Genomic DNA, 16363 nt, shown 5'->3' on the forward strand with positions numbered 1-16363 from the left:
TGCATTTTTCCATAAATAAACATGCTTGCCAAATGTCTTTTTATTAGAAGATTTTCACCTGAAAATTCTGTTAAGAATAGGACTGAAAACAGGATTCCTATTCCATGAGAAGATACCACTGTCTATGGTTATGATGCCTGAATTTTCTCCTGCAGGCAATAAAAGTTTGGTCAGCAAACAATTTAAGGTCTTATAGCTAGATGACCCATATATCACTAGAGCTAAATGATCTAGGTTTTCTGATCAATGTTGTGATTGCAATTTAATTGTTTCGCCAAGAAGACTAGCATCTCCAGTTTTGGCAGCTTTAAGCTTGCAGACAGGCTACCAGACAATGTAGCTACCAGACTGCCAGTTCACAGATTCAGAGTTATTAGGTTAAAGTTCCCTTCTGAAAACCAGTTAAGACAGCTTGAATGATATGTTGTATCGTTTTAATTACAGCTTTCCCTAAATCTGTAGAGCTTCAGTCTGTAAAGTCTCATTACATGGCTCATGACCCAAATAATATGGAATGGTCTAGAAAGTCTTTGAATGTATTTATAGTTAAAACCATCACAACATACAAATGTTTTGAATATTTGCAGTAAATAACACGACAATACAAAACGTTTTATTTTATTTCAATCGATGTAAACTCGTTTATAATGAATTTATTGTCCAACATATTTCCTACATACCATTTTTTAAAACAAATGTTGTTCAAACATCATGTATTGTTTTTCTGTGGAAATATTGCTTTGATTTTTCTTTTCGCTGTCTGACTTTTATTTTGATATTCGTCCGAAGCTTATGCGTTCTCCTTAAACGCCCCCTCCAACGATCGAGATAAACAACTCGAAGGCGAATTCTTCTCAGAGACAGCTGGAGCTAACGGTTACACACTGCTCGAAGAAATAGCACAGATGGACTCTGTGCCTCCAAGGTGAGTACTTGAACTTGCAGTTCATTGCAGAATTGCATTAAATGTGGCCATTTGATGTAATGGAGTGAGGAAATGCGTAATGGTATTAAAGACATAGCGTTAGCTCCCCGCAGCTAACAGGCTAACTTAGTTAACGCTATTGCGTTGTCGTCTGTTGTACAGTGAGCCGTTCCGCTCACACTCTTTCTGTATATGCGTCTTTTGATCTGACACAGGAGAACAAGGTCCAGATTTCACAGCTTATTTGAGTTTATTTTCGCGAAACTGTTTTTCTTTCTTATTGTTGTCGGTATACGGCTGAAAATAGTATAAAGTGGTATTTCATGCAAAGTGTAAAACAAAGCTGCAGGTGGAGGCCTGGCTTCAGATGAGACCGTGTACGCCACAGAAGGGGCGACCGAAGCTAGCTTAGCTTTTGAGTTAGGGTGGCGTTTAAGAGCACACCGTCCCCACCAGCAGCGCCTCGGTCGCCTAATCTTTCAGCCTTTCAGAGGGAATAAAGTGCTTAAATGCGCTGCCTAAATACGACGTTTAGTTGTTTTTAACCGTTTGAATAGTTGTCTTTCTTCGCGCTGCACTGTTCTGCGTTTCGCTTTTTGTTATGATGAGAGCAGCTAAATTGAGCATTTGACGGAAACTGAGCAAAAATGTGTGTCACATATGTTTGAGCATGTTGATGCATGCTATGTTTAGCTTTTATTTTGTCTCGTGTGTGTGTGTGTGTGTGTGTGTGTGTGTGTGTGTGTGTGTCGTCTGATCGTCACTGGATGAGATCCGCCTTTCTGTATGATCCAGTAGCGAAACTGTGCCAGAGTACATTGTGTTCCTTTGATACACACCGCTGCATTTTTTTTGTTGTGCGCGGGGCAGACTTCGCTCGTGCACAGACGAACTTTGTTGAACCTCACACACACACACACACAAACAAGCGGTCCAGCCCATCAACTTTTGCACGACATGAGGCTCGAGTCCAAGAAGTGTCCAGCACAAATGAGTGTGTAAACAGAGAACAATCGGGCACTGAGACGCAGATTGAGGTCTTGAATGTTTGTGGAGATTATACTCCCCACACGCAGCAGAGCGGGCTGCCAGATGAAGGCTTTGGACACCGTGTTCCTAAACTGTGCTGCTCCCCATGCGAGTGTTTTCTGGGCACGTGAACAACTGAGCTCAGAAGAAAGCAGTTCTTTGCTTTTTCACCTATATGAGTCATTCGGTTTTTCACTTATTTGAATCATCATTTATTTTTTTTATGTGTGTTTTGAATTCTTTAGGCTTTCAGCCCTTTTAGTTTTTGTCCCATTGCCCCATTTATTTTTCACTTATTTGAATCCTTTTGGTTTCCCTTTGAGCCTTTGATCGTTTTGTTTTTCACCTTTTTGATCTTTTTCACCCTTTTATTTTATTTTTATTTTCCCCCTTTTGCTTGTGGCTCCATTTACTTTTTCACCTATTTGAATCCTTTACTTCTGCCTTTTGGCTCTGTTAGTTTTCATATTGGCAAAACAATTTGAGGGCACTATTTTTCCTCTTTCTCATATTTCCTAACCTGCTGGCAAGGCTCAGAGAATAAATCCACCCTTCTCTATAAAATCCAGCTCAGTATCTTATGAAATGTGCATGGTGGTCTGTACCATTTTAATATTACTCAAGAGGATATTTGCTTTTATATGTTTCTGAACGTTTAGTGTTGAGTGAAGTGAAGGCCTCCACAGCTCTGTAGTTTGCAGCTCTGGTGTTCTGTAGTTCATTTTAGTACTTTCTTTAATTACTGGTGCTTTAACTGTGTAACTGGTCTCGTAAAATCTTTTTTCCTCCCCCAGTCTCCCCTGTGGCTGCTTGAGTTTTGCCTAGTTTCACAAAGGACTAGGTCAAAGGGGTTTGACCTACTTAAATGTGTAGTCGTCTGTATCCCCTCAGTCAGCTCCCTATACGTCCTGAACTATTTCAGAATGCTGTTAACCTTCATGCTGAAGATCCCAGTTGGGGCAGCACAATACACTGTTAGTTAATCATTATTGAAATGTTGGCCTCTGCCATGCATTAAATCACTAAACTGTTTACTGTGGTTTGTGAACATCTTGGCTAAAATCAGATGCTTCTCATCAGAGTTCATTGGTTGTTTTGTTATGTAAAGGCATATGATCTGTGATAAAGATTTTCATGAAGCCTCTTGTATGTTCTTGTGGATTGAAATAAGTTGCCAAGCAATGTTTTGTCAGTGTCTTCTGGTTTTAGTTGTAGCATGTAATATTTGCTCATGTGATATGTGATGTGACATTGATATGGTCACCACATATTCTTCCCGTGCACAAAATGAGTTCTTGTGAATCTTTCTTTATGAGCCCTCTAAGTAAGATCTGTATACAAGAGATCACACAGGAACTGCAGCAGTTGGCAGCAAGGTTTTGCTTTGTAATAATAAAAATAGGCTGTTCGAACATCAGCAACTCTGCTGGGAAGTGTAAACTCGATTAAGATAAAATGATTAACTCTGCCTTATTTTTCAAATTCAGTCAAATCTGGTTGTTTTTTTTTTTTTGCTTTTTTTTCAGTGCATTTTACCAACTCACTGGTGACATCTGTTAAATATTGTTTAGTCTGTTCCTTTCCTTTATCTGATTGTTCTGTTTTTCTTGGGCTGTTAACTGCTCATGACTTGTGGCATCTTGTGATGTTTAGGAGTGTGATACTTTTGGTTTGGGATTCTCCCCCGATGATGAGTCTGTCCGTTGACTGTATTATTAATTATTAAGCCCGGAGCTGAGACCTTTACTGCTGGTTCTGCAGTTCCTGTTTGGGAATTAAATTAAAGGGGAACTAGAGAGCAAACAAGCTTGATGCCTTTTAGCTGTTCTTTGGGGAGTTGGAGTTGGAGTATATGATAAATGGATAAGAGGATTACAGTATTTCTGGACGTTCTAAAACTGTATGTCAAGTCCTTAAGGATGAGACTGAGTGATGTAAGCAGTAAAACCAAGAAGAAAATATCCATGCATTAATCAAGAGAGAAACACATTTGTGTAAATGTTTGTGTAGTGCTCATGTATGGAGGTTCACTCTTTATCAAGCCTCTTGACAGAGAATAACTGATGCATGAGTTTTTTTCTGTTTTGATGGGAAAAGGAGCCAGCAAATTTGACTCCTGTTTATATCACACTTGGATCTAAAGGTGTTTGGTTTACTTTGTATGCTTCTACTTCTCTGCGATGGGTGATGGGCTAGAGGTGACAAGTGACCTCTGGTGCTGTTGGAATTTTGAAATGCTTGTTTGGTCAAGCCTGAGGGGCATTTAATGGTTTAATATTGCTTTACTTTGTGGGTTTATGGCAAAGTCATGTGTCGTCATGGTTTTTTTCACAAGTACTGGGAAATCTCCCAAATCCTGTGCAGTTTGTCAATTCCTAGTACATAGTGTAGTCTATTTGAAAATAAGTTCATGGCTGAGAAATGTCAGATCTCCGACGCCCAGAATGAAGAGAGATTCATCTGTAGATCGTTATGTAGCACTTATTCCCCTTTGGACTTGGTTTAGTTTTGGCTGTAGTTGCATGCCACCTTAAACGTGAGGCTTCCTGGCAGCAAATGGAAATGTGTTGTGCATGTGGCTGACCTGCTGGACATTAATGCTGGCACATGTGGTTAAATATGACCAGACAGTAAATTCTCAGCGTTTCCTGTCATTGGAATCGATCTCTGTTTGGAAGAGTTACTTCAGCCCCTAATATCTATTAATCATAAAAGGAAAATTCCTTATATGGGTCTGTACTGAGCCTTAGGACCTTTTTAAAGTTGAGCTGGAATTCCAGGGCGGGTTGTTTGGGTCAGAGTTCAACAAGAAAGCTGGAGGATGGGCTCTGACGTAAAGGAGTAAAGGACGCAGAGTCCCACCAGAGTGCTTGAGGCATGTGGGGGAAGGGAGGCAGGAGTTAATGGGAGTTGTTTTTTTCTCAGTAAGAGTTATTTGGCTTTCTTTCATTTCATTCAGGGAAACTCTAGCGTTATGTCAACTGAAACAGAAAAATGTGTAATAAAAGTGGTTGTGGCTTGTGTGGTATTTTGCATGCATTCATTCATTCATTCATTCATTCATTTATTTATTTATTTAGCTCCTGCTGTGGGGAATGAGCTAGAAGAAAACGTGCTGGGGGATGGGTTGGAATGAGGCTGTGGCACTTAAATGGTTGTTAACTGGCTGCTTATTTTTGTGAATGAAGGTTTGATGTGAAAAATCGTTTAAAAATAATTTGTGTTAGTTCACAATACTGAAAGGTATCCAGTGTAAAAAGTAAGATTGGGCAGGCTTCACTGGGCCTTAGTTATCTGTTGACCAGAGACATCCTGCTTGGTGAAGTACCCCAAGGCCTGTAACTGTCTTCTGTGTTCCAGTAAATAAACTCTTGGTCTTGTCTATAGACAACATTCCTTTAGTCACGTTTAACCGGTCTCTTTTCCTGCCAGGCCAAGCTCGGACATGCGTAAGCTGAGGTCGCGTGATGCGGCCCGCTGTAGGCGAAGTCAGGAGACGGAGGTGTTTTACGAGCTCGCCCATTCCTTGCCACTTGCAAGGCGTGTCACATCCCACTTGGACAAAGCTGCCATCATGCGAGTGACCCTCAGCTACCTGCGCATGCGTCAACTCCTCCGCTCCAGTAAGATTCTAAACATGCTCACCCTTAAACCATGATATTGTTTTAAGGGACCAGGATGGGGCAGCAATCTATAATGAATGGCCTACTAATTAATAGGGGTTTGGAGAATTCAATGCTGATATTTCAAGTGAAAATGTGTTAATAAATTAAGGCCCTTTCTTTTGGTCCACAAGATGGCGCTGAGAAATGTTGTGGAATTATATCTAGTGTTTCTACCATTAAAAAAAAAAAAGAAAATAATAAAAAATGCATTAGCAATCTTAACCTTTGTAATGATCTTTGGCTTCTGTCACTTTCTGCAGCAACAACCAAAATGGAGCCGGGCACTGAGGAAGAGGAGGATCCTACAGATGCGTTCTACCAGCAGGCACTGGCTGGTTTTATTCTGGTGATGACTGAAGAAGGAGACATGATCTTTCTCTCTGACAATGTCAGCAAGTACATCGGCATCGCGCAGGTCAGAGCAGGACTTAAAGTGGAAACTCTCCTCAATGTAATGTATTCTGTATAGGGAGCAATGTATAGTGGTAGTGCTGAAATGAGAGCTGTTTGTTGTCCAACATATATAAATACATAAAGTAAACACAGAGGCACCATGAGGCCTGCCCTTCTGTGCCTGGAATGGATCATATTACTTTGCGTGCAAAGAGGCTTGGAATACTTCCCAGGCTGCACTGAGATCATGTAGTCAGCTCTCTGAGGCAAGAACACTTTGTAAAGAGGTTTGGCTGCAGCCCTACTGCTGTCCAAAAGGATGTGTTGCATGAATTTAACTTCAGAGTAAAGTGAGTGTGACAGCTAGAGTGACAAATTAGTCATTGCAGTGGATCTCCTACTTACAGGGACATGCAAAGTAATGAGTAGAAGCGTAAAGAGGGAACATTCTTGTCAGCATTTTAAGCAAGATTAATATATTATTTTTGTTTTGTACAAGTTTGGTAAAAAATAAAGTAGCACCATGCAAAAATTTTGGCAGCCCAAGAGATTTGAGTCCTCATAACTTTTTAGCTTTTTAGGGTTATAGCTTATTCATAATTGTTAGGAAAGGCCAGGTAATGCAAATTTCAATGCTTTATAAATACTCAGCCGCCACTTTGAAAATTCAAATGGTTGATCCCCACAGAGCTGGAGAAAGCTATAAGAAATAGCATTTTCACATGGCTGTTTCTTCAGTTCAGAATGCAATTATGAAATGGCGTGTAACAGAACCTGTTGAGGTTGGAAGACCAAGAAAGTTTTCCAGGAGAACTGCTCACAGAATTGCTAGAAAGGCAAATCAGAACCCCCGTTTGACAGCTAAAGACTTTCAGGAAGATCTAGTAGGCTCTAGAGTGGTGATGCACTGTTCAGCTGTGCAGTGACCACTGCACAATGTCCATGACCATCAGAGGTTTGCACAGGAACATCTAAACAAGCCTGATGCATTTTGGAAACACATCCTTTGGATTGACAAGTTTAAAATACAACTTTCTGGCTGCATTTCATGAAAAGAACATCTCTGAGTTTTAAGCTCGGGGCTGGATCAATGATGCTTTGAGCTTATGTTGCGGCGACAGGTACAGGAAATCTTGCTGTTGGAGGAAAGAATGGATCAATTAAATACTAGCAAATTCTGGAAACAAACATTATTCTGTCTTTCAAAAAAAGCTGAAGATGAAAAGAGGATGGCTTCTACAGCAGGATAATAATCCTAGACGCAGCTCAGAATCCACAATGAACTACCTCAAGAGGCGAAGCTGAACGTTTGCCCTCATAGTCCCCTGACCTAAACGTCATATAAAATCTTTGGATAGACTTCAGAAGAGCAGTGCATGCAAAATGGCCCAAGAACCTCACAAAACCGGAAGTCTTTTGCAAGGCATAGTGGGTGAAAATCAACCAAACAAGAACTAAGAGTCTTAGTTGGCTACAAAAAGCATTTACAAGCTGTGATGCTTGCCAAGCAGGGTGTTACTAAGTACTGCCTGAGTCCCCAAGCATTTGCTTTTGGCTTTTACAGTTTTAAAATAACAAAAAAGATGGAAGTAAAAAAGACAATTTGCTTAATATTTTAAAATGTGCCATCTTTATGCCTTTTTGGAAGCACGCCATCTTTTACTTGCTCAGCAACTCTCAGTAAAATAAATTTTGACCCAGACTTTAGCATGTCACTCTAAGATTTGTGGTAGAGTGTAATAGATGTGAAATCCAAGAGCATGGCCTACATTCATGCCAAGCCCATCTGAGATAATCTAAACTATAAACAGACTGATCATATCTGTTGCTATGAAGGACTGAAAAGTTGTTTGGTGGTGTTGTAATGACAGTTACTCACAGATTAAGCATACCCTTTCATGTACCTTGTAAAAAAAATTAATGCTCTGAAATGTTTGATTTATTTTCTGATATTTCGTTATCTAGCTGGAGCTGCTTGGACAGAGTGTGTATGACTTCGTCCACCCTTGTGATCAGGAGGAGCTGAGAGACCTCCTTACCACTAAGTCAGGTAAAGTTATGCTCATATAATGTAAGGCAGGCTGCCAAAACCCACTTATTTTATTAATTACAAGTTGAACGGCTTTCTGCACGATGACCGCTGGGATAGGCTCCAGCACCCCACTAGCAACCCTGAGGGAGATGCGGCTTAGAAAATGTGTGTAGTTGAACGGCTTAATTTATGTGTGTTTTCTCTTGTACAGGACTTTGTAAGAAGAAGACAGAAAGGTTTATTGAGCGCAACTTCTTCCTTCGGATGAAGAGCACCCTCACCAGCCGAGGCAGAACAGTGAATATCAAGTCTGCCTCTTGGAAGGTAGTCACCTGCTGGCTCAGCGCAATATTAACTCTGTGTCTTGATAGCATCGATGTTCCAGAACACTTGATATGCTGATTGGAACAGCGTCATTACAACTGATTACGATCAAATGATTACAGCTGACCTGACAAACAAGGACTACCTATGTTCCTTTGTCTTCATATATCAAGTCAGAAGGGCTTAAGTCATCCGTTTGTGGGGTCAGCTGTGATGAACTATTTGAAATTGGCATATGTAATATTTCACAGAATTTTTTATTTTATTTTATCAAAGCACAGAGATGGTAAAAATTTTAAAAGCTTTTTAAATATATTTATTTATTTATTTTTTTTTTTTTTTTTTTTTTAAACCTTTTTCTGTTCCTTTCAAATTCTCAGGTGCTTCACTGCACAGGTCATATGCAGACCTTCAGCAGTGAACTGGAGAGTTCGTCCCCTGTTGGGAGCTACCTAACTCTGCTCTGTGAGCCCATCCCCCACCCAGGCTGTGTGGAGTTCCCACTGGACAGCAGCACCTTCCTCTCCCGCCACAACATGGACATGAGCTTCACACAGTGTGACGGCCGGTGAGTTTTCACTTTCACAATCCTCAACGTTACAAACGTATGTTTAGGACATGCTTCGTTCCAGCTGCCATCAAACGGCACTTTACAGAGGTGTAAGCATTCACATTTAAAATTCCATGGAAAATTCTGCCATATGATGTGACATCCTCGACACAAATAGCCAACTTCTTCATTTCTGAATCACTCCCCTAAAGTGACCACCTGTTACATGTTTTATTGTATAGTCCTAAGAAAAGGTCTGTCTCATATCCCACAAAAACAAAACAAAGTCCCAGATTGTAATGCCTGGATCATTATAGGAAAGGTATATTTAATTCTTCACCACAATAATTGAACCTGCTGGCTTGCTTAGCTTTCTTTCTTGACATAGTTCTCAATAATAATAAGTAAGCAATAATTGAATTATGATATGACTAGAATAGTTAATAAAAGACTTTGAATGACTTTGTTTACATTTTAAACACTTAATTATACAGACATTTTCCTTCACGTTGACCCAGATTTTTTCAAAGGAATGTGAGGCAAGGGGAGGTTTTTCCTTATGTAATGTACTGGCTTCTGTTCACACATGAATCCTCTCAAAAATTTTAGTTCCTTCAGGATTAAATCCTGTTGAATTTTTGCATAAAAGTACATGTGAATGGTGCTTGAGGAATCTGTGCTGCAGTATGAACTGTGCCTATGTGCAGTGAGATTCCTGGACGTGAGTATGCCTTGTTTAGCAGGTCAACTGAGTTTGTTGAAGGAACACACTCTGTTCACCCCTTGGCAAGACTGTGTGTGTGTGTGTGTGTGTGTGTGTGTGTGTGTGTGTGTGTGTGTGTGTACACGTGCGTGTGTGCGCTATACACATGCTCTACACTAAGAATAACTATGCTGAGCCTACGTGCAGAAGCCATGTATTTCCTCATGGACCACAGCCTCTGTGTGTGTTATTGTGAAGCAGCTGACAATTTACCGCTAGTGTTTCATCTGAATGATCCCTAAAGGGAGCACAATAAACACTGTAGTAAAGTTTGTTGCGTGTGTAAAGGATGAATTCTTTGCTGCTGCTCTTTTTTCAAAAGCCAAATGCTAATATGAAACAGAAAAAGAGCATTTTATTATTTAGGCTTTTTAAAAAATCTGCAACCCTAGCTGGATCAATTGGTTTAAGAAGATGAATGAGATTCTTTAATGCTATTATGTTAATTTATCATTTACTTACTTATGATTTTCATTCTGTTCTGTCTTATGAATTCTTTCCTGAAAGATCTGCCTTGCTAGTTTTAAGGTAAATGTGTGACTGTAGGATTCCTTCATTAAGCAAAAAAAATTTATAACCTAGTGTAGAAATATGTGTATTGTCATGTTCCCTTGGCTCTGCTCATCATCGCCCTCTTATGGTTAAATTGGAGGCGGACAATTAGCAGCTCTTTTCAAATGGTGAGGCTCATGACATGCGTGCTATAAATTGTGCTGGAACACATTTGATCTGTGTGATACACACAGTGATCCCAAAGGTTAAAACACACCTCAGTCATGCTTGTGCATGCTGAAAGTTCTATATAAAGCTGTAACTTATCTTTTTATAGAAGACTATCCAGAGTTGTGCCCAAAGCAATATTTTATCAACATCTGTGTCCACAGGGTGACTGAACTTGTTGGATACCAGCCTGAGGACCTGGTTGGTCGATCAGCCTATGAGTTTTTCCATGCCTTGGATTTTGACCATGTCACAAAGAGCTTACACATCTGTAAGTAACAGTGTTTTTATGTATTAGCAATGAACGCTTATGACTGTGACCCTTACAATGATACATTTACTACATCTAGGAATCAACATAGACCATATTGAGAGCTTGAATGGTGGTATGAAAAACATAACATATGAATGTTGTGTTGTTTTTTTTTCTTTTTTTTTTTTTTGTGAACAGTGTTCTCCAAAGGTCAGGTGTGCACCAGCCAGTACCGCTTCCTTGCTAAAAATGGAGGCTTTGTCTGGTCTGAGACCCAGGCCACTGTCCTTTACAATGGAAAGACTTCCCAGCCAGAGGCTGTGGTGTGCCTCAACTTCATCCTTAGGTACTTGTGCCTTTCCACATTGCACTTTTTTCTAGGGGTGTAATAATACACTCAACCCATGAGGTGATTTGATTATTTGTGGTACTTTGTTCAAGATACAGTATTCTTGCAGTATTTTGAACAAAATTCAAGTCATGAAAAATCATGACTGTAATCATGTTACACAACTTACTGACGACACTAAAGTTGGGAGGCAGAAGGAGTGCTGGACACAAACTTTTGTGTACAGACAATGCAATTGCATTGGATAGTATATTTAATATAAGGTAGGATTATTATTATATATCCTCTTTTTCCAGGAGGTTTCCTCTTTGAGATAAACACATCTGGCCATGATTTCCAAATTGTTTAAAACCTCCAAGATTTGACTTTGCTTTTATGTTGACAGTTGTCTTTTACAGTGTAGTCTTTTATTTACTTATTTTTAAATGTAAGAACAAGATAACTGGTAGATGTTTATCTATGAAGAGCACACATTTAGCCTGGGATCTCAGCTTATAGGAAATAATAGTAATTGCAGTATTTAGGAAGTTTCCCCACATTGTTCCACCCTGTCATGAGGTGTCATTGCACCCATACATTCTTCACAACTGCTTGCTTGGTCTCTGTTGGGAGATCGTATCACTAGATCAAGAACCACAAATGCTAACTGGTGAACTCCTGTATGTAATGAGTTAAGGTTTAAATGTCTGTTGCTTTTTCTTCTAGCGGAGTAGAGCATGCAGACACTGTGTTCTCTGTGGAGCAGACTTGTAATGAACTGAAGCCAGACAGGCTGAGTCTGACTGTGATGGAGGTGGAGGATTGTGAGGATGAGCTGAGTAGCAGCAGCAGCTCTGAGCTCTTCAACAAGCTGAAGGACAGCCCCGAGGATCTGCTACAGCTGGCACCAGCTGCTGGAGATACCATCATACCCCTGACAGGTGGTGCATTAACACCCACTCCTTATGTTACCTTTAAGGTCTAATCACTCAAGAACACCTAAAGTATGAATGGAATTGTCATTTCAGCCTAGCAGTCCAGATAGGTTCTCAAGTTCTGTTTGATAATGAGCCAAGCAGGACACTTGGGCTTTTCCCAAGTGCCAGAAGACCCCCTTTTATAAGTGTGAGGGATCAGTATAGTGGCAATATGCTGCTGTGTTTTTTTGTTTTTGTTTTTTTTAAATCTCTTTTTAATTAAAATCCTATTAAAAATGCCAACTTAACTGTGTCTGATTTAAGAGTTCAGTTAGCCAGTACGGCATCATCCCTCACCTAAAGAATCATTAAACCACAGCCTTCCTTCATGGTTGGTCTTTCTGAAAAGAAATTGATGGTCTTAGTTAATATGAGTCTTACTTTAAACATATTTTTGTAATTTACTTTTATATTACTGATCTACACCATAGCCAATGCTAACTTAAATGTGTCACATTTGTTTAGATGCTATTAATAAAATATTATGTTTTAAGATAACTTTATATAATTTGTAGCTTTTTTTTTTAACTGTTGTACTTTCACTTCTTATTAGCAATATTAACTTTTTGGGTGTAACTACAGAAGTCATGTGTGAACCTAAAACCCAGTCATGGTTTATCAGTTATGCTTGGGTTACATAAGAAGCTTTTCTCACTTTTTTTTAATCTGTTTGTTTTTGCTTCCCCCCCCAATGCAGAGCACATGGACTTGTCTTTTTGCCCACCATCTAGCCCTGATAGTGTCCCTGAATGTCCTAAGGACCTTTGCACCCCCAAACTCCGCCAGCTTCTCTCACCCATATTCGACAGCCCTTCTCCTGCCTCACCCGTGAGTTGCATATTCTTAAATGCGTCACTTCTCTTGCTTTCTCTTCATTACTTGGCATGTCTTTTAAAGGGGAATTCATTTTTTTTTTCAAGATTGTTGTGTAATTTAATGGTTGAGATCTAAAGAAAGTGTTTGAGTGATTTAATTTGAAATGCTGTGTTCTGGAGACGCTGAGTTAGATTTGTTCACAGCGGTGGTGATGGGAGCCATTCATTTGAAGCATTTAATGACTGAAACCTCTTTGTTTTACCATTTTCAACATTTACATACAAAACCCAGCAGACATGTGTTCCCTTTTAGTTTTAGGAAGTAGCTAAAATGGCTGTATTTGTTGATAAGTCAATCTGAGTTGTCTGTCATTTCACATCAAGCCAGTCTGAATGACCTTGTTACCATCTTAACAACTGAAATTTTTAATTACTGCTTGTTGATCTGCTTCTCAGAGCTCAGTCGAAGAGTTTCCCATGGATACCGGTGATGTTGAGAAATTTTTCGCTCTCAAGCCTGAGGAGAGCGCTGCTCAGAAAGGACTGACAGAGGTAGCCTGTTTTGTTGTTTACTTGCATCAGTGAAATCAGCAGGATCCTGTTTTCATAGCTGGAGTGCAGACAGAAAGCCTTATATGATATATGATATGATCTTGCAGGACTTGGATGAAATGGATCTGGACATGCTTGCTCCGTATATCTCTATGGATGATGACTTCCAGCTCACCTTCCTGCCCCAGTTCCCTGAGGCAGGGTCATCCTCTGCAGATGTGCTAACTGCACCTTCAAGGAAAAGGTAAGGTTTTAAAATTAATTATTTAAGCTTAGACTTGGAGGGTCAGTTATGTTAAACTGGAGAAACGTGCATTAACCTGCCCTGTGCCTATACAGAGGCCTGGAGGAAGATGATGACTTGCCTTCTTTAACCACCAACTGGGAGAAGAGACATAAAGACAGCCCCTTAGAGGAGGAGCTTCTGCTCAGCCATGCTTCCCTGGTAAGGAAAGAACTACATGCTATTTTTGACGGTAGCGCAAAGGACACTTGGCAGCATAAGCAAAAGAGTGATTTTCTCTAGGCTCAGTGTTTGATGTGTGTGTTATGGGACAGGCGGGCGTGCTGGTTACAGATTCAGAAGAGATCGTCCCTCCAACTTGGAAAAGAAGTCAGCTCCTGACAGACCGGGATCCAGTGCTGGGAGGGACGCAAGCCCTTGGCAATACAGCAGGTACACACTAGAGGGCACTGTTTACCACATAGAAGTGCTAATGAACTTTCAAAGCACTTTCAGCTCATCTGATACCATATGGAAGATGCATAATGCAGGATTAGCATTAGTTTATACTATAATGCCTTTTATTTTGTCAGATATTGCAGCTGCAGTATGCCTTGCAGTATATTCAACACCCAGGATAGTCACAACACAATGAAATATGTGGAGTGATTAGGTGGCTTATTTGCATAATTGCAGCCCAAAAGTCAGTATGTTGATAACAATTAACAAATGATTAATTGCATAGTTCCTGTTTTGTATTTGATCAGAGATGTTTGTGTAAATGCTGTATATTTGACTGAACGTTTTTCATACTTTGTTCCCAACAGCTCTCCTGGGGGATCCTTTCACATCACAAAAGCCTGATTTAAGGGCTCAGATATCTGGGACTACATCATCTCTCACCTGAGGAAGAAAAAGTGGATCATTAAACAACTATGGTGCTTAACTTTATGGGTTAACCTGTTTGGCTGTCTTTCTATTATGAATTCACAGACCTGACCATGTCTTTTCTGCCCTGATGTGAACACTGAACTGAGCACTCAAAGTGATTCAACACTTGTGCATGAGAATCAAACCGGAAGTCTGCAGCACAGATAATAAGAATGATCAAAATGCAGTTCAAGGAAACCCTGTAATCCATCATCAGTGAGTTAAAGCTATTTTGAACAGAAGTGTAAAAGTGACCTGAAAGAAGAAAATCCTCACCCACTTATTGTCTCCAACTAAAGACCTGAGAAACAGCTGAGTGGCTAGCCAGGGCCCAGTTGAGTGACCAGAATGATCTGACCAGACTTTCATAAGTCTCCTTACCTTGATCATGGGTTATAATATCAGATTTTGAGGAGAAATATATTGTCGAGAGGGACTTCGTCCTAAACATCTTCCACTGTGTTCATGCGCCTCAGAAAGAGCTGGCCAGTGAGTATAAAACCTTGTACCATCCTAACAGACAACTTGCTCAAACTTGCTTCACACAACACAGACCTCAGTCTCACTAGAGATGAAAATGATAAAAGATTGGACAACCACAGTCTTCTGCTTTTTTATGTGAATTCTTCTGTTGCATTACTGAACATGGCCAAAGCGTTTCTTGAACTGAGGGTTAACTGGCCTGGCTTTTCACAATGGTGTTGTTGTATGAGCCTTAGTGTAATATCCCACCACATTTCATCACTTTATGAAACTTTAGCAGCATTGTTAGGCAGCCTCAGTTTTGCTGTGCTTTTGTGACTACAAACATTTTCATAGTTGGTCCATCTGAAATGAAATGGGTGATTTTGGTTTATATATGAGCCTTACTTTAAACAGCTGTTGTGATTTACTTCTATATTACTGAGCATTGCCATAGACAAAAAAATGCAACAAATACTCTCCTTTTATCAGTGGCATCTTTTTATAATAGCATTTTATATACTTTTGCATATACAACATAAGTGAATGAATATACCAATTGTCTTTTTGTTCAATTACAGAATCTAATGTTCAGTTTCTCTTGTATTTTTGTTTTCCTTTTCTGTGTCTTTTGAAAGATGAGCTTAATAAGGGAGCCTTATCTCTTAGCATTTTGAAGTATATGTACTTTTACTGTAGTTGTTGTATTGCTAGAGGGGGAGGATTTACATTGTCGTTTTTTCATATTTAATCAGTATGCCAGATCTTGATCTAATGGATCAGATTCTGCTAATACAGGATTAGTTCTCACATTTGGAAAAGGTTACTTCATGGGTTTGTTCTCAGTGTCATGCGTTTTGTTTTGGGAGGGGTGATGAAAAGAAATGAAAATTCCAAGATTTCCTTTTTTTTTTTTTTTTTTTTTTTTTAAATTCTTTCTCCCCCTGTTGAAGATCCAGGTTGAAGGGCCTAAATATTATATTGGTAGAAATTAGACACTGCTAGATTTGCCTTGCTTTTACTTTTCTTGCATTTCTAAAATTCTAGTATGTCTTCGGTTTTTCAAGTTTCTCAACCATGTCTTGTATTCGCTGTGTTAACAGAAATACAATAAAAATGGCTTAAATGTATTCATGAGAGCTGCATCATTGGAAACCCTTTGAAGGCTTTGTGTGAACTCTGTGCCAGATTTATCACTTTGTGTTGAAAACGGTATCTACAGAAGAACAAGCCTAAATGACCGCTGTAGTCCAGTCGGAGATGGAAGTCACTGGTTTAAAAAAAAAATGAACTCTTCCACTGCATTTAATAAATGTAGCCAAAATCTGTATAAAATGGAACTCTGACTGTTAATACAAAGGTCCCTGCATGATGGACATGGTCCAATACCATTCAAATCAAGTCTACAAACAAAGCTATATT

At 39.6% G+C, this 16363-nt stretch overlaps 1 protein-coding gene across 1 annotated transcript; it reads left to right on the plus strand.

Moving 5' to 3' along the window:
- The first annotated feature begins 770 nt into the window (after positions 1-770).
- hif1al (hypoxia inducible factor 1 subunit alpha, like) lies at positions 771-16099 on the plus strand. The gene is made up of 15 exons (XM_017694903.2): positions 771-925; positions 5387-5577; positions 5880-6034; positions 7978-8062; positions 8256-8368; positions 8749-8936; positions 10566-10672; positions 10853-11000; positions 11709-11923; positions 12657-12787; positions 13231-13326; positions 13434-13570; positions 13666-13771; positions 13885-14002; positions 14377-16099. The coding sequence occupies exons 1-15, from the start codon at positions 906-908 to the stop codon at positions 14454-14456; spliced, it is 1890 nt and encodes a 629-aa protein (XP_017550392.1). The 5' UTR covers positions 771-905; the 3' UTR covers positions 14457-16099.
- The last annotated feature ends 264 nt before the right edge of the window (positions 16100-16363 follow it).

The sequence above is a fragment of the Pygocentrus nattereri genome, chromosome 17, assembly GCF_015220715.1.
Source record: "Pygocentrus nattereri isolate fPygNat1 chromosome 17, fPygNat1.pri, whole genome shotgun sequence".
Lineage (NCBI taxonomy): Eukaryota > Metazoa > Chordata > Actinopteri > Characiformes > Serrasalmidae > Pygocentrus > Pygocentrus nattereri.